The sequence below is a fragment of the Poromitra crassiceps genome, assembly GCF_964638095.1.
Source record: "Poromitra crassiceps genome assembly, chromosome: 5".
Taxonomy (NCBI): Eukaryota; Metazoa; Chordata; class Actinopteri; order Beryciformes; family Melamphaidae; genus Poromitra; species Poromitra crassiceps.
Window position 1 is genome coordinate 54,260,206 of NC_139642.1, and position 19,388 is coordinate 54,279,593.

Sequence of the window (19,388 nt, forward strand, 5' to 3'; positions counted from 1 at the left end):
TGCAAGTCACAGTTACAATTAGACATTAAATCAACTAATTGACATTATGTCACCTGGGGCTGATGATGTCAGGAGGATTAGATGAAAATGCACACTGCTGCTCCACCACTAGAACACACACACACACACACACGGTTACAATATGCGCATCTAATCAGTACAAGGCAACAAGTGTAAACATGTGCTAATGTTTCTGATTAGGTCTGGTATTACATGTTTGTCCTGTGCGTGTGCGTGTGCGTCTGTGTGTGTGTGTGTGCGCCTGTGTGTGTGTGTGTGTGTGTGTGTCTTGTCCTTTGATTGTGTGAAATGCAGCGTGACTTTCTAATCACACGTTGGGCTGCACAGCGCTCGTTTCAGAGCAGGGGAAAAATAAACAACCTGATGACTGATAACACACACGCACGCATGCACACTTGTACAAACACACACGTGCACACGCACACTCCAACGAGCTGATGTTGAACAGACTATTTAGGGGAGAAAACAACAATTAAGATGGGAGTCAAACAAAAAGGAAGGATAGAGGAAGGATAGAAAGAGTTCACTTTGCCAAAGCATATTGGTCAGAAAGAGAGACCTCACCCAATTCTCCATATAGGCCCTTTTTACAGTGGCCATTTTGTTGTCGAAAAGGTATAGGGTAAACACAGGTGCAAGCAAAACACTAATGCGGGCTTACAACCACTGTTTATAACTTTGTGGTGTTAGTCGTTGAAAACTCCAGTTGAAAAATTTCAACTTGAGTGAACGGGCGATGAGGCGCAAATCGCGTCATTCGTGCAGAGACTATTCGCGTCTCTTGCCTAATTTGCGCCGCCCAGGACGAAATCCCATCAACTCGCATCTTCAGCGTCAGACGTGTTTTGGGCTTTAGACCATGGTGACAGCAAGAGATGCACATTTGTCCGTCTCCGCACATACAAGATATCATGAAACACTTGCTAACCAGAGAATATTGGCAGATTTTCTGAGTCACAATTTATTTTTCAGTTGCAAAATATCTCATCTCTTCTCTTATACTTACTAGGCTACAGAAAGGTTCCAGTGGCTAAGAAATGAACGGCAATGCATAAAGTCTGTGCAGAAGTGGGAAAACTCTGGGCAAGAACAGAAACGTACTGCTAACAGTTTGACGCCCGGGCTGCACACACGTTATTTCACTGTCATGTGTCCAGTGTTCATTTGTATGTGTGTGTATCTGTCCGTCTCTCTGGTGCTTCGGCCTTCCTCTCGAAGCTGTCCCAGTAGGCGGGGTCTTCCTCTGTCAGGGGCGTGGCCAAGCCGATGAGGTCACTGAACGACAGCAGCGCAAACGTGGCGGGAGGAGGGAGCGATGAAGGAGGAGGCTGAGAGAGAGAGATTGAGAGGCAGAGAGAGAGAGAGAGAATCATTAACTGTTAACTGAGACAGGCACACATAAAGACAGTTTAGATTGAGTTCAATTAGATATCACATTATATATTGTGTTCCTCACCCCATCCCCCGCGCTATCTGGAGGTCCTAGTGCCACAGCAACATGATGGTCTGCATCCAACAAGCTCTCCTGGAGAAACACACACATACACATACAGTATATAAACACACAGAAACACACACACACACACACACACACACACACACACACACACACACTCTACATATCTCACAATTACAGTGATATTCACTGCAAATGGTATGACAAACAGGTATTTGTGTCCTTATCCGACACACAGGTCATGTGTGCACTTATACCTATGTAACCCCTTGAATACATCCATGCATACAACTCATCCATCCGTTCCTATCATTTCCAAGCAAATCAAAGAGTGAAGATGCAGTGAGATGATGACTGCTGGAGTTATCAGTAGCATACTGCTTCCCAGGCTAATCAAAGAGTGAAGATGCAGTGAGATGACTGCTGGAGTTATCAGTAGCACACTGCTTCCCAGGCTAATCAAAGAGTGAAGATGCAGTGAGATGACTGCTGGAGTTATCAGTAGCATACTGCTTCCCAGGCTAATCAAAGAGTGAAGATGCAGTGAGATGACTGCTGGAGTGATCAGTAGCATACTGCTTCCCAGGCAAAGCGTGGTGCCTTATCACAGCGGTAAACATGAAGCATGCAGAAAGAGGAGGCATCTGTGTGTGGGAGAGGCGGCAGACAGAGCCTTCTCCTGCAGGACTCCATCCTCTCATAAGAAGTGCTTTCTAACAACATCAGTCTCATTATTTAAAGCAAGAAGCCGGGCGTCCGGGTAGTGTAGCGGTAGACTCCCTGCCTACCAACACGAGGGTCGCAGGTTCGCACCCCTGTGTTACCTCCGACTTGGTCGGGCATCCATACAGGCACGATTGGCTGGTGTCTGAGGGTGAGAAGCCAGATTAGGGGTATGTGTCCTGCTCGCTGCACTAGCGCCTCCTCTGGTCGGTCGGGGCGCCTGGTCGCGGTGGAAGGGAACTGGTGGGAATAGCGTGATCCTCAGTCTACGGCTCTCCCCAGATTGGCAGAAGAAGCAAGAAGCCAAAATCAACTATCATTTCGAGTAGAGAGGGAGTTCCACCGCGCTTCAGCTGGGTAGGAAAGTCCAGCGCCTCACAGGCAGCAGCATTTAAAGAAGGAAAGATTCACTGAAGCAGCTCAAACAGTTCAATGCCTTTTTTTTTTTTTTTACTTTTTTACTTTTTCAGAACATAAAGAAAAGAAAACAAGAACAGGAAAAAATAAAACAAAAGAAAAAACATATATACATACATTCGACATTACAATGTTACAAAATGGTGCTACCAGTCATAGAAAATGTGCTTACAAAACGATAAAAAAAAAAAAACTCAATTACTGCTTTTAGCCTGAATAACAAAAAATTTCCTTAAAGAATTTGTCCTCTGGAACCCGAGTCTCTCCATACGTATAACTGAGATCATGTCTGTCAGCCACAGCTGAAAAGAAGGTGGAGATGAGGACTTCCATTCCTTCAAAATGTGTTTCTTGGCAACTGTCATTCCCTGTGTCAGAGATGCGTGATTTCTAACCCCACATAGGATAAGCAATAACCACGCCCTGTGGCACCGGGATTGGCCAGGAGCATTGAAGCTTGGGACTAAAGCACCTGGGGTTTTTCATCTTTCAAAATAAAGATGTTTAAAAAACTATTGCTTGTTACATTTTCAGTGCTGTACCTTTTCTCTGGGTAAGAATTGAGCTTGAAATTAACGATATGATACATTATATTATATGAGCTATGAACGTGAACACAACACCGTTTATATTATTGCATGTATTTGTAGATTGTGTACATTGTGTAGATTATTATGCTTATTATTATTATTATTACTATGCTAAGGAAGGTAGGTGACCATAATTAATTTCAATGTCCGCTCTCGAAATCGCCGTCCGTTCTCAAGAGCTATTCAGTTGGTTCATGAAATCGCTGGGCTGCGTGCCCTCCAGTGTTGCTCCTGGCCAATCCCGGCGCCACAGGGCGTGGTTATTGCTTATCCTATGTGGGGTTAGAAATCACGCGTCAGAGATTGCTGCACGGCTGTTGGGAGGAGCAAAGAGGACTCCGAGAAGCCGAAGATGGCGAGTTCCGCCTCCAGCTGGAGGGCTACCCTGTAGGCCTTAGAGTACCAGTCAAATATGTTGGCCCAGAATCCTGATAGTGAAGGGCAAAACCAAAAAGCATGGGACAGTGTGCCCTCCGACACCCGACACCTATCACATAGTGGTGAGACCGAAGGATACATCTTGTGTAACCTATGCTTGGAGTAATGAAGACGGTGAGCAACTTTAAATTGGATAAGTTGATGTCTGCTATTAACTGAGCAGTTCAATACCTTTTTAATAGTTGCAGAGCACAAGACTAACGTTTCAATATTACATCTTTATGTTTGCCTACCTAAACATATCTTGTTCTGGCAATGCATAGCCAGATCTATCTCCACACTTTGATTAGGGCTGTGCCAGGCAGCGCTGGAGAAAGTAATGCAGTAAAGTTACTTGGATTAGTTACTGTAATATAATTACTGTTTTGGAAATTGTAATCCCTTACACTACTCGTTATTGAGGAAAGTAAGAAAATGACAGCCCAACACTGTTCATAGCATGTAATAAATGATTAATACAGTACATGTCCAAATTAGGCGGGGGTCATGTGCATAATAAAAGAAAATCCCCCAAAACCGGGGGTCTCCTTGGATTTCACTTTGACACCCAGGACATACGATGAACGTATTTGCATCCTATATTCACACTTCAAAGGACACATCTCTCGGCTTGTCCGCTCTGTCATATTCGAGTCCTAATAGGGGGTAGTTATCTTCCCTTCCACTCCCCCTCCATCCCTCTCCCCTCTCTGCCTCTGTGTCGGGGGGCTGACGCTGACACGATACAATCAGACAAACTCTTCACAAGCAAAGTGTGTGTGCACCAGCTATTATGTCCCTCGCTGCCAGTGTTGTGACCTCTCCACTAGAGGGGGTGACATCACCACAGGTCACCAGGAAGTGATCATTTTCAGAGGCGCCCTCTCCAACCTAGCCAATCAGCAGGCGGCAGGCGGCAGGCGGCAGGCCGTGGAGCCAGAGGCAGGCGGCAGGCCGTGGAGCCAGAGGCAGGCGGCAGGCCGTGGAGCCAGAGGCAGGCGGCAGGCCGTGGAGCCAGAGGCAGGCGGCAGGCCGTGGAGCCAGAGGCAGGCGGCAGGCCGTGGAGCCAGAGGCAGGCGGCAGGCCGTGGAGCCAGAGGCAGGCGGCAGGCCGTGGAGCCAGAGGCAGGCGGCAGGCCGTGGAGCCAGAGGCAGGCGGCAGGCCGTGGAGCCAGAGGACACTGAGGTCGACAGCACTGCCGCTCACCTCACCTCTCTGTTGATACAGAGCACAGCGCTCGTGTGTCTTTCTATATGAGACGCATCAACAGGCGCTTCTGGAAATCGATTGGGTTCAAGTTGATCCGACCTCTACGGGTCGCAGCGATTATTCACTGGTCACAAATAATGATGTGCCTTGTTGTTTTAAAGGAGGAGATGCAGGAAGATAAACTGTCTGTCTTACCAACTTCATTAAGACATTAGTGCAGTCTGAAGTGGCTGTCTGTGCATTTAGACACACATTCTGGTGTATTTGAATTTGACTGTTAAGCATCTAAACGGTTACATATTTTTGTCCCTGGCCTGAGCACACCTTTAGAGATCTGCTTCATTCCTCCATGCCTCATCCTACATGACTCCATCCTTTGCCTCCAAACAAATCAAACAAATGGGTTAAATGCAGAGGACAAATTTCACCGGCCACCGTCAGCATGTGTGTGTTCTGGCCCTCCGTGCATGTGTTGATTGTAATCGTGTGACAATAAAGACGGGCTTGTCCGTCTGAAATTGTGTTTTTTTTTTTTTTTATCCTTCATGCCATGCATGTTGGTGTTACCTCATTACCATCTCCCTGTTACCTCACTTTGGCCCTAAAATCTCTGTGGTTAAGAAGAAGAAGAAGAAGATGCAGTACCATCTCCCTGCCATCAATATGAGTGAGCTGTTATTCCCTGGTGAACACAGACACCAAAGCAGCATTAGGCGTACTACCCAGCCGCGGTCAACACTTAGCGGTTACAGGACCTGTCCACCTCTCTCTTGAGAAAGAAGAGTGTGTGTGTGTGTGTGTGTGTGTGTGGGGGGGGGGGGGTGGAGAGGAGAGGAGAGGAGATGAGAAGGGAACGGAGAGACGAGGATATGGGAGAGAAAAGTGACGATGAAAGGGAGAAGTGGAGAGTGATGGTTCTCCCTCTCCACTCACTCCACCAGTTTCATGTCGTGGTGTGAGGGAGGTGGAGAGTGCCACTTGAGAGCCCCCCCTATGGCAATCTCTCTCTCCTGTGTGTTTCTCTGTAAGACCACTTTGGACTCACTTAGTTTGCACATGCCGTCAACAGGCGGTCGCCAGGGAGAGTGGAGCGCAGACACGACCCCTCTGCAGCATAGCCAGCCGAGTCTTTTCAGCGCTTCCTTTTAAACGCATCCATTTCCTACAAGCTGGTTCCAGGTCTGAAGACATACCACCACACCAGCCCCGTTATATATTTTCAAACATCCTGAGTAGACTGATATTTTGATTGATTTGAATTTCTACACACACATGGGGGGGGGGGCCTAGCTTCGCTCATAACGGAGCTACTTGATAGAAACAAACAAATTGAGTTCACTTGAACACATTGTACTCACAATAGGAATGTGTAGTTTCTTCTTTCTCGACATTTTCAAAACACGACCTGTCAGCTCAGTGAACTGGCTGTGCTTCTCGTTTGAATGTGCGTTTGTTTAAAGCCGCTCGGCATCCCGGTTGAGTTAGCCCAAACCGAGTTTGCGGCGTTTTTTTGGGCCTGAAGGTTTAAACACCTCCCAGCACCATATATTATACATTAAACTCTTGAGCTACTTCTGCTCTCACTCATAATGTCAAAATATAAGCGATGTGATGTATAGTTTCTGAGATATGAATGTTTGTTTGGCACAACTCATACTATTAACTGCCGCGGGGTTGCGCATTCCTGGGTGTCAAGTGACATCACGCTGATTCGTCCTATAGCGCGGTTGTTTGCCACTACCATAGTGACCTGTATGCAAAATATAGAGGCACCCACCACAACTCAAAATCCTGTGGGAAACACTGTACCTCACATGGCTAATGTTAATGTGTCGCAAGCTGATGACATCATCAACTCAGTAAGCGAGACGAGACTTTTTATTATTATTATTATTATTATTATTATTATTATTATTATTATTATTATTATTATTATTATTATACCAACACTGCACCATGTGACGACTACCGTAATCGATGTTGACTCGACTTTATGGATAGAAAAGTTGACATGAAAAAATAGCCCTAATATATGTAAGGGATAATGTATATTGAGGCGGTGATTACGGGGGAAATAATGACCGACAGGTGGATTGAGCCCGACGCGTAGCGGAGGGCTTAATCGTTCACCTGAAGGTCATTATTTCCCAGTAATCACCGCCTCAATATACATTATCCCGCTTAGAACACGGCCTACAACTAAAACATTCAATAATCTGACAAAAATAATTATTCAAATATATTTTTTAATAGCGTTTTCAACGACAAAGCGGTTTCATTCGTAATTGGCACACAAGACACCACAGCTGCAACTGGTTGGCCTAATTAGTAGTGGCTTGCTGACAAAAGGCTCTTATCAACTGATTAATCCAGGTGTGGCAGAGCAGCGGTCGGTTGTCGAGAAATAATGACCGGTGAATATTGTTGATTGACCAATCAGAATCGAGTATTCAAGAGAGCCGTGTTCTAAATACATATAAAAAGGTGGCTGCAGCAGTGGTAGAGTTTGGCCTGAAGGTGAAGTGAAGCAAATGAAAGCATCTTGTCTGAATCTGTCTGTTTTGGACGTGCCCCTCAAGCTTGTTCTCAAACGGACTCACTTCAAATATCCAGGCATCTTCCTCTTCTTCATCCAGATGCATCTTGGTGTGGCGCAGTGCCCGGTCCTGTGTGATTGGGTGGGAGGACAGGTGAAACTCCGCCCTCTGCAGGTTGAAGCCCAATCCTGTGCCAATGGCTTTGATGAAGCTCTCCTTCAGTGCCTTGACGGACAGGGAGGACAACCAATCAGCTCATTGGAAGGAGTACGTGGATAATTATTGATTACAGGTATACGAGGAAAAAACAACAGTGCTTAGAGCCACAGTGAGCGAGAGTCCGTGCACACTTTGAACAGTGTGTATACAAGAGTGTGTGTGTGTGTGTGTGTGTGTGTGTGTGTGTGTGTGTGTGTGCGTGTGTGTGTGTGTGTGTGCACGTCTCAGTGTAAATGTGTGTGTGCGTCCAGCCAAAACCCTGCTCCTCAACAGCCAATGAGCCACAATAACAGTATTACAAGGCTAATCACCATGGCAACCGTCGAGCGCTGCCATTAGTCAGTGGTGATGATATCAGAGCTTGACGTCTCTGCGCCACCCTCTCAATCTCACAACATCTTTCTTTACTTAGCACCACCATTACTGTCCCTGTCCATCTGTGTGTGTGTGTGTGTGTGTGTGTGTGTGTGTGTGTGTGTGTGTGTGTGTGTGTGTGTGTGTGTGTGAGAGAATGAGAGAGAGAGAAAAGGAAAGGAAAAGAGTCGACAACATGGATGTGTGATAGAATTAGTTGGGGGAGAGATAGAATACAATTAAAAGAGTGTGTGTAGAAAAGGGAGGAGAACATGAAGAGGGGGAGATGTTTGTTCCATATCTGTTGACTTGTTTTTGTTCTTCTATATCAGTGGTTTTCAAACTGTGAGGCACGCCTCCCCTGGGGGGGGGCGCAAGAGAGCTTCAGGGGAGACGCGATGCGATGGGGGGAAAAAAACAGAAGAGGGAAGGGAAAAAATAAACTCTGGTAGCTAACTTCAGCTATGCCGTGCCATGGTGGAGCACAATCCAACATTATTTAGTACCTATGAGAGAGGCGACAGCGTCTGGTGCGAGCAGAAAACGTAGGACGTGTGACCCGGATTGTTTATTGTTTGGATTGACATCGTTTGGTCCCGACGACGCTCCCCTGCCACAGCCCACACTCATTTTCCGCTGCTTTTCCAAAGGAGAAGACGGGTCACATGACGTGCAAATGCGGAAAAAGTGTTTCCATTACACTTTTGCGATAAACTGCTATATCGACACGTCTGAAGAAATTTACGTGTTTCCATTACCCAATTTCTATTGCGATATTTAGATTTTGCGCATTTCTGAGGGTAATGGAAACACTGTGTGCTCTGCAATGCTAGCAGCAGGTGACAGTATCCCCCACCTCTCCAAAAAGGCTATACAAGTCCTCATCATACCTGTGTGAGTGAGGGTTTTCCACATTGACCATGATTAAAAGCAAGTAGCGGTCAAGACTGCAGGTAGAGGATGATGTGCGTTTATTCCTTTGTCCATCACTCGTATATGCGCATCAAAGACGCAGACTCATAGCTCCCATGATTAACGTAGGGGCTGAGTGAGCTAAATAAAGAGCCAAAATGGATCTGATTATTGGCGAGAGCACATGCAAAGGATTTATGCACAGTGCTGCTGAGACATTGATATGAAAAGCAACGCTAGCGGTTCCCAGATATTGCCGAGAGCGCACCTATAAGGATTTACACACGAACTGTCTCGCCCATCATCACTGGTTTGAAACAAGAACGATAAAGATGTTTTAAAATCTTTAAAGGTAAAGATGTTTACAACTTTTTTGCAACTAATTTTTATGCTTGAGTGGAACATACAACAGTAATACTTCATATATATATAGAAAGCCCCTGCTCTATATGTACTGAACAGCCGAAGAAGAGCTAAACAGCACAATTTAGGGTATACGACGTCTACATGTGAGAGAGAGCGAGAGGGAGAGAGAGAGAGAGAGAGGGAGGGAGGGAGGGAGAGAGGGAGGGAGAGTTCAACACTTCACATGTGTCAAATGTACAAATGTGTGCATCTCAAGGGGCATTTGTACTGTTAAGAGTATTTTTTGTCCTTTCTCACACGCATGCATGCACGCACGCACGCACACACACACACACACACACACACGCACGCACGCACGCACGCACGCACGCACACACGCACACACACACACACACACACAAACAGTCCAGCAGTGATGCAATGTGATGACAGGGTAGTATGGTTGCCATGGTTACCCAGTGGCGGTAGAACGCGGCAAGCTGCTGGCGTTCCGAGCCGGCTGATTGGATGACGCTCCACTCGTACTCTGTAAACTGACGAGTCATGATGCGGAAAAACTCAGGCACAGAGCTGCTACCTGGAGAGAGAGGAAGCGGGGGTGGAAAGAGAGAGGATAGAAGAATTATATATATATATATATAAATATAATATATATAAATATATATGTTTTTCACCACATGAATGAAATGCACAAAATCATTCAAAACACACACACACACACACACACACACACACACACACACACACACACACACACACACACACACACACACACACACACACACACACACACACACACACACACACACACACACACACACACACACACACACACACTTTGAGATATAGCAAGACAATAGTGACACCTTGTGGCCAAGGTGGGAAATGGAAATCCAATACAAATTCTGGTTTAGGCTGGACATGGACACACACAGCATAACTGATGAGGCTGATTAAAGCTGCAATTTAGCTGTTGTAAAAAAGAGAGAGATGGTTTATTTTTAAGACTTGAATCCAAACAAGTCTTACACCATCTCACACTACAGGGCTACATGGATGACTCAGATTTAAATCAAGACCAGCAACAGCCAATGAGATAGCTTCACAATGATTTCATTTTGGGTGACAGAACATCTGTTACATCTGTTTGGGAAGTTGAATGTTGGTTTTGTGTTTTACTCTGCATTCATTAGTTCATTAGTTCCCCTAAATCCTGGCGGCCACAATGCCCATTGTATTCAATGAACAACCACATGACCTATACGACCTATACGAGCCTGTTCATTCAGCTCTGAGGAGGAAGGGTCATTATTCTTGAACTATGCTCATTTTATCAATGACAACAATTATACTACTACTACTACTAATAATAATAATAAAAATGTAGACTACTTGTAAATTTACAGCTCACCCCAGGAAGAAACCATAACTATTAAAACATCAACAACAACAACTTTGTGCTATTACTATGAATACATAATCAGTTAAATATACTGTATGCAGTTCCCAATATACCTGGAAATACTGGCTGATATTATCAGTGCCGGTTTAGCTGTTTTACCTGGCATGGTGGTCTTCATGACATCCACACCGACCTGCAGCCCCCGCTCTGCAGCTAGCACAGCGTAGTCCCCCTGGTGGGACAGGTTGAAACTCCAGGCCCAGGGTTCAGCACCTGCATCTGGACTGACCTGGACAAAAGCAAGGCCCGTTCTTTAGGATCGAGTTGTAGTAATCGCTACAACCCAGCTTGCACAGGTTACCTGACAAAAGCCCATTTAATGGATCAACCTGGGGTCTCTGAGCCCTGGGTGGGAGACCCAGGGGTCCCCTTGGGGGGTGGCAGAAGGGGTCTCCTAGGGGTCACAGACCCCTAGGAGGTCCCAGACCCTAACCCTAAGGACCCAGGGGTCCAATGCCTAACCTTAACCAGACCCTAGGGCCTAACCCTTAGGACCCAGAGGGGTCCAATGGCTAACCTTACCTTAACCCTAAGGACCCAGGGTTCCAACACCTAACCATAACCAGACCCTAACCCTAAGGACCCAGGGGTCCGTCCAACACCTAACCATAACCAGACCCTAACCCTAAGGACCCAGGGTTCCAACACCTAACCATAACCAGACCCTAACCCTAAGGATCCAGGGTTCCAACACCTAACCATAACCAGACTCTAACCCTAAGGATCCAGGGGTCCAACACCTAACCATAACCAGACCCTAACCCTAAGGACCCAGGGGTCCAACACCTAACCATAACCAGACTCTAACCCTAAGGATCCAGGGGTCCAACACCTACAGTAAATAGGTAAAAAAAAAAAAAAAAAAAAAAATCACAGGCATGTTTCTAGTGGGACCTCATGTTGTCACCTGAAGACAGAGTGGCCTACAGTTTGTCACCTGAAGACAGAGTACCATACAGTTTGGTAGATGGCTGTACAGACATGCATGAAAACATTGAATAGTTGACCTTCAGGGGTGCTGCCAGGTAAGGCTTCCCTCTGGGAGAACGCTCCAGCCGGATCTCTGACCAGGGAACACCCATTCTGTCACACACCAGCCTCCTCAGTAACAACCTGCCAGCCTGGAGGGGGAGAGAGAGAGAGAGAAAAAAACATTGTCAAATGGATTCTGAAATGTGGTAATAGATTTGATTTGAAACGAACAAATTCTCCCCACCCCATCACTCTCTCACATTCCCCCTGCTCTCCTCCCTTCTCCTGCTCTCTCCTCTGCTCTATCCTATATTTCTATATTTTCTATATTTCTCTATCAATTGTTCAACGTGTTATCTTTATTCTGTAATTTGCTACTGTTGTGTCAGCTAGAATTAGCTAGACATATTCTCTGTGAAGCCCTCTGAGACATGCTTGTGAATTAGGGCTATATAAATAAACTTGACTTGACTGTCCTAAGAGAGACAGAGAGACCTCATTAATGTGTTGCGTGCACCTGTGTTACTTCCTGCCTTATGAATTGGGTGGGAGGCGGAAAAGGCGAATGGAGGAAACGTTGAACCCGGAAACTGTAGCAAACGGTGCACACCGTTTTGCAGATTGAACACCCCCTGACTCACCATGGCTGACTTGGCGTCTTTAGCAAACACAAATTGTCCGATTCTGTCCTTCTCCTCGCGCTGAATGCAGCGAGCCGCGTGCAGCCACTCGGACCGGCTCGGTGTCCACGAGCCGCACCGAAAAGCCCAGCGAACAGAGCCCATCCCGCTTTAAACCCGTCCGCTCCTGCTGTCAACTCAACCACGTTAACTCGAGAGTCACTTCGGGGTGGTGTGCCTGGTGCGGTGGTATGGGGCAGCATAAGGGACAAAATTAAGACTACTGAGAAGCCGTCGGAGGCTATATCTTTGCCGAAGCCAGCTATGGATCTGGCCAATGATCTGTCAGCACCGGCAACTGAGAGACCGTCAGTGAGAAATGAGAAGCCGACTATTGATTTGTCTTACCAAGCAATCCACTGGATCGGCTATTGGATCGGCTGGTCATTAGCTTGGAGAGGCTAGCTACTAGCTTGGAGAGGCTGGCAACCCACTGAATCAGCTATTGGATCGGCTGGTCATTAGCTTGGAGAGGCTAGCAACCCATTGGATCGGCTGGTCATTAGCTTGTCTAGGCTAGCTACTAGCTTGGAGGGGCTGGCAACCCACTGGATCAGCTATTGGATCGGCTGGTCATTAGCTTGTCTAAGCTGGCTACTAGCTTGGAGAACTGCAGTCAACTGAGCCATCGTTTGCGAAACCACAGTCAAGCCAGCCGCCACTTGCCTTTTGATGCGCGTCTATTCGTGCTGTAACGGTACTGCTGCTTCACCGGTGTTCGGAGCGGGCTAAAAAGTCGAGTGTCACAATTCAGCGATCCTTTCTCACATTTACTTTACCATACTAGATCGACATTACAACAAACAGCGTATTGAATGACTGTTGAATATGTCACAAAAGTCCAACCTTATTGAACGATCGTAGCAGGAGTTTCGCTTGGTACTATCATGTTGATGCGCTCAACAAGGTGGGAAAACCAGGCATTTCCGGGACTGGTTTTTCAAAATAAAAGCACGATTAGACTCCAGTCTAGACCACACAGATTTAGTGTTTTTTCCGACTTTCTAAGTACTGTACAATCGCATAACTCCATAATCCCACACCATGACTGACAGTTGTGTGTACACTACCCCCCTGGGTATACACTCTCATGAAATTAGCCATTTTCACGGTTCCATTTTGGAGAAATTGACAAAGTCTCAATACTGAACTTGAAAAATGTGTTTATTCCGACTTTCTAAGTACTGTACAATCGTATAACTCCATAATCCCACACCATGACTGACAGTTGTGTACACTACACCCCTGGGTATACACTGTCATGAAATTAGGCATTTTCACGGTTACATTTAGGAGAAATTGACAGTCAAATTCTCAATACTGACCTTGAAATATAAGGAAAGAAAAATAAAAAAACACCCTAAGAAATGAAAGGTAACTAAAGACAATCACAACGTTGCAAGTGCAATCAAATTAATTATATACAATACGTACATGAGTGATGGAGTGTTCTGACTATATATGAATTTGTGTTTATTTACATGAAATTTACAGTCTGAGCAAAATAGGCATTAAATAGGCATGAGTTTCCATGAATGTACAGTCTGAGTTAAATATGAGTTTACATTGAATCTACATTAAATTTAGAAGCCGAGTTCAATATTAATGGGCAGTGAAGTAACATGAATTTACAGTCCCGGTTAATTATCAGTTTACATTGAATTTTCCATGAAATGATGATGAGAATAATTTGAAAAATAATATAATAATAAAAAAATAAAAATAAAAATGGCAATAAAATAAAGTGCAGGATAAGACCAACAATAATTACTATAACAAAGTGTAAATATAGCAGCAAGCGGCAATACCAGGGTTTCAAGTCTGCTGACGTCACAATAATGTCACAATGTCTATGGCATCATCAGTGATGTCACAATTGCTCGAGTTAACCAAAAACCCCAAATGGTCGAGTGACATCACCGATGAAAACCCCAAATGGTCGAGTGACATCACTGATGATGTCAAATGCCTATAACATCATCAGTGCCAATGACATCATTAGTGTAATGAGATCAAAATGATGATCAATAATGATGTCACAATGTATGACATCATCAGGACTTACCTGATGACATCACATACGAGCAATTTCTATGACATAATTTCCAGTTGAGTAGTCTCACTGGCCAGCCTCCTCTCGATGGGCGGCACTTAGCGGCAGTGCCCTTGGAAAATAGTTTCCAACAATACAACTTATCATTTTCAGCGTGTAGCAATGAGCTAGCGTGTAGGTTTCTGTCGTTAGCTTGCTAGCTAGTTACCATTGTGATTGACATGGTCGGAGCCAATGACAGACTTTGTAATAAGCCGGGAGCGGACATCCGGCTGCCACCGAAACAGTCGCTCCAATGGGAGAGCAGCTGTAGAGCAGGGGAGGGTTTATCCCAGTTGCCTGTTTCTGCGGCACCAGACTCCTCGGACGGAAGGGAAAGGAGGCTGGCCAGCGAGATTACCAGTTCAGTGACATCACTTTACATCCTTTTTTTTTTACACTAGATGAATTAGCCATGGTCAACTACTGACCTCCACGTGCACATGAGCGAAATCACACAGAGAAGGGGCTGCACTGCTTAAAAAGTGAGAATTAAAAAAATGCAGATAAGAAAAGATATGCACATCAACACGAAAATTAAAAAAAAAAAGAATCTAGGGCATCTAGTGAGCACCAATATCTGTCATTGGACCAGATTTCAGGTGTCTGTGATGTACCAACGCACGGGAATTTGCATCGTGGCGGAAGAGGAACAAAGAAAGTAAATAAAGTCAAAATAATAGGGGTTCTGCACCTGTGGGGCTTGAAGCCCTAACTAGTATGAAGGAGCACTTAGAGTTCAATGAGGGGAGGGTTCATTTGCATACACAACAATTCCAGATGAATGCATCATCCGTTGCCCGTTGGAACTCTTCTTCATCCATCTCCAGGCACTCAGTATGGTACCAACGAGGACAGCTGTCACACTGGATCTGTAAATGCTTAAGTAGAGACGTCTGAGAGGTTTGCAGCAGACAAGTGGAGCGACTGTGGGGGTGAACGCCCCAGGACCAACGCTCAATAGGACCCACCCGGCTGAGCTACGTCTTCATTAGCCTAATTCAAATCTGTGAATCCAACAACTTGTGTGAAACCTCCCTAGTTATTGTTTAATAATGATCTCCGCCAGGCGAGAATCCCCTGGAGGAGATGTATTTGGCCGTGTGTGTGCTTGTGTGCGTCTGTGTGTTCTCTCCTAATGCGATCTGAGTAAAGCCTAGACGGAATTTCATCAAATTTGCCTCAAACTGATGGACTCACTGATTAACAACTGATTTTAGTGTTCAAAGGTCAAACTCAAAAGGTCACTGACTGTGACCTCACAAACGGCATTCCCAAGTTCGTTAACGCGATATGTCAAAAATGGCTAGATGGAATTACTTCCAATTTGGTTAAAACGTCGACTTGGATGCAAGGATGAAATGGTTACATTTTGGTGATCGAAGGTCAAGGGTCAATGTCACTGTGATCTCTTGAACGCCATTTTCAAGCTCGTTTCCCCGAAATCTCAGGAATGTCTTGATGGAATTTCTTCGAATTTGCCTCAAACGTCCACTTGCACTCAAGGGATGACCTGATTACATTTTGGTGGTCAAGGGTTAGGGTCATTGTGACCTCTCGAACACCATTTCCAAGCTTGGTAACCCCATCTCTCACCTTGACCTAATTTCTTCATATTTGGCCCAAACATCAAAGTCTAAAAAGACATGCATTTCAACTGTTCACTGGTTGGGGCAGGCATATATTTGCGGGGCAGTCTTTCTAGTTTTAATTTATAAACGAAATCCATTCAGCTTTTTTCTCACCGACTTCACAAGTCAACGGCGAGTGGCTTCAGTTTTTCCCCTGCCCAGGGCAGTTTCTGGCCCTTTTAGCAGCCCTATGCTACATCTTATAGTGGGGCGCCCAAACCACTGTCATCATAATATCCCTGAATGAACATGAATGACGATGCATAGTTCATCATCTATAAACCTTCTAATTAATCAATTACACACAATATTAACAATAACTATGAACGAATTATTTTATTTTCGTGTCAGCACAATTGACCATCCCACATGCGATTATCAGACACATCAACAATCAATAACTTAACAAAACGTTCTGGTGTGTTATCCAACCCCAAATCTATATATACTGTATATATATATACTGTATATATACACTGTATACACCATATTATATCTCAATGGTATACACACACACACACACACAAGGGTAGAACAATACCATACCCAGTCGGTCATCGGAGGCCCTGTCTCAGGTGGTCTTGTGTTGCAACAGAGGACGCATTGGCTCTCTATGGGAAACACTAATGTACAGAAGCAGACGTTACATCTTGAAAAGTACAATAACAAAATCAAAATATAGCCACAAGCGCCGATTGACGGGTGACCTGGGGATATATGAGACATAATAAACACCAAATAGTGCACATTTATTCACAGTTGGTATGCGCACAAGTAAACAATGTTTGGTTGAGATCCGGTGACCTGATGGTTTCCAAGCAGTAGTAGTAGTAGTAATAGTAGTAGTGTTGGTAGTAGTGGGACTGGTAGTAGCAGCAGTAGTTGTAATTGACGATTGTACAGTACTTAGAAAGGCGGAAAAAACACCTTTTTCAAGGTCAGTATTGAGATTTTGTCAATTTCTCCACAATGGCACCGTGAAAATGACTAATTTCATGAGAGTGTATACCCAGGGGTGTAGTGTACACACAACTGTCAGTCATGGTGTGGGATTATGGAGTTATGCGATTGTACAGTACTTAGAAAGTCGGAAAAAACACTAAATCTGTGTGGTCTAGACTGGAGTCGAATCGTGCTTTTATTTTGAAAAACTAGTCCCGGAAATGCCTGTTTTCCCACCTTGTTGAGAGCATCAACATGATAGTACCAAGCGAAACTCCTGCTACGATCGTTCAATAAGGTTGGACTTTTGTGACATATTCAACAGTCATTCAATACGCTGTTTGTTGTAATGTCGATCTAGTATGGTAAAGTAAATGTGAGAAAGGATCGCTGAATTGTGACACTCGACTTTTTATCCCGCTCCGAACACCGGTGAAGCAGCAGTACCGTTACAGCATGAATAGACGCGCATCAAAAGCCAAGTGGCGGCTGGCTTGACTGTGGTTTCGCAAACGATGGCTCAGTTGACCGCAGTTCTCCAAGCTAGTAGCCAGCTTAGACAAGCTAATGACCAGCCGATCCAATAGCTGATCCAGTGGGTTGCCAGCCCCTCCAAGCTAGTAGCTAGCCTAGACAAGCTAATGACCAGCCGATCCAATGGGTTGTTAGCCTCTCCAAGCTAATGACCAGCCGATCCAATAGCTGATCCAGTGGGTTGCCAGCCCCTCCAAGCTAGTAGCTAGCCTAGACAAGCTAATGACCAGCCGATCCAATGGGTTGTTAGCCTCTCCAAGCTAATGACCAGCCTATCCAATAGCCGATCCAGTGGACTGCTAGGTAAGACAAATCAATAGTCGGCTTCTCATTTCTCACTGACGGTCTCTCAGTTGCCGGTGCTGACAGATCATTGGCCAGATCCATAGCTGGCTTCGGCAAAGATATAGCCTCCGACGGCTTCTCAGTAGTCTTAAATTTGTCCCTTATGCTGCCCCATACGGTGGAGCTACCAGGGCATGCCTGGATTTGAAGTTGAGAGGAAAAGTTGTATGTCAGACGGTCAGACGTTTACATTTTTTCAGCTAAGCTAGAGGCACATCACCTTGAACTGAGGCTGGTAAAACAAACTACAAAACAAATATGGAGTCACTGTTTACATTTTGGACTGGACAGCTAGGTAAACAACACATACCCACCCGGAAGAGTCGGTGGCAGTGCGTAATAGCGTCATAACGTCATAAGTTTGAGAATTGACCAATAGGAACGATTCTCACAGTGCGTCACTGGTGATGCATTCAAATTTTCTCAGAAATATCGGAATTATACCATTTACGCATACACGAAGTGGCAAATACGAGTGGGGAAGGTGGGAATTTTCTAATATACCCGAGTTGCCTAGATGTGACGTTCGGCAGGGAATCCTGGAAGTCGGGCCGATCAGCCGATGGTACTAAGCGATGTGTATACCACAAATGTTGGCCAATAAATGAACCATAACACCAATTAACATTACATCCCTGACACGCTTGCCTCTGCAGTACCAAACAGATCTCTGCTGTTTGAATAATAACAACCTAAACGCTACTTTGGTTACCACGACCATTTATTTCCGAGTAAAAATCACTTGAAATCAGATTCACCATGCTGGATTTCGGAAATGAGAGCTTCTGAGGTGCACCTGAAGGCATCATTGAGATTGTGCCGTTAGGATGGTGTTTTTGATTGATGTGGGAGATCATTCTGCGATTTAACGCCGTCTGCTCATCAAGGTGAGTTGTATTATCAGTATGGATAATCTCGCATATAGGCTGGGGGGGATTTGTGTTTTGGTATTTTATACATTGACCGCTGCATAACGTGCTGTGCGTATCCAATAGGAAGAACAAATACTGCATAATCACATACCTCACAATGTGTTTGAGATATGTTTCAAAATGAACGAAAATGGCGAAAATTGGTGGTGTAAGCTATTTCTGCTCATATTTTATAGCGCCATAGTGCTGCATAGTTAGGCACTGCAGGCTTGCACGTATAATTTCCTTCAGAGGTGACGTGTGATAAATTCATCACATAGACCTAGCCTACATTGCCTCAAAATTGTGCATTTTATGGCATCACATGATCCATAACCCATAGCCTATGAATGATGATGTGCTCTGGACCAGTCCAGGACACACATAGTTCTCGCCAGATACATCATCTCTGCTAAATGGAACAAGACTGTGACCCACATGAAAGAACGATAGCTTAAATAGCCTACTGCTTCTCTGTCATGTGTCAGGAATGATCCCACGTTGACTGTCATTATAGTGTAGTGGTAGAGAGTTTTGCCCCATTCAGGAGTTGTGTGGTGGGCGTGCCATTTGAAATAAATAAATAAAAATACACAAC

The 19,388-nt window shown here is 45.1% G+C and overlaps 1 protein-coding gene across 1 annotated transcript; it reads right to left on the reverse strand.

Annotated features, from left to right (window-relative positions):
- Positions 1-1,038: 1,038 nt before the first annotated feature.
- Positions 1,039-12,492, reverse strand: aasdhppt (aminoadipate-semialdehyde dehydrogenase-phosphopantetheinyl transferase). The gene is made up of 7 exons (XM_083637572.1): positions 12,297-12,492; positions 11,691-11,804; positions 10,783-10,912; positions 9,677-9,798; positions 7,434-7,595; positions 1,478-1,546; positions 1,039-1,349 (listed from the first exon to the last, which is right to left on the reverse strand). Exons 1-7 carry the CDS (start codon positions 12,438-12,440, stop codon positions 1,182-1,184), a joined length of 909 nt encoding a protein of 302 aa, XP_083493698.1. The 5' UTR covers positions 12,441-12,492; the 3' UTR covers positions 1,039-1,181.
- Between the last annotated feature and the right edge of the window lie 6,896 nt (positions 12,493-19,388).

Bases quoted from the DNA above. Each gene is read 5' to 3' on its own strand.
- aasdhppt (XM_083637572.1), bottom strand. From the start codon at position 12,440: ATGGGCTCTGTTCGCTGGGCTTTTCGGTGCGGCTCGTGGACACCGAGC. The intron at 7,596-9,676 runs GTAACCATGGCA...CTGTCCGTCAAG, and splicing joins CCGCGTTCTACCGCCACTGG to GCACTGAAGGAGAGCTTCAT. The intron at 1,350-1,477 runs GTGAGGAACACA...TCTCTCTCTCAG, and splicing joins CAGATAGCGCGGGGGATGGG to CCTCCTCCTTCATCGCTCCC.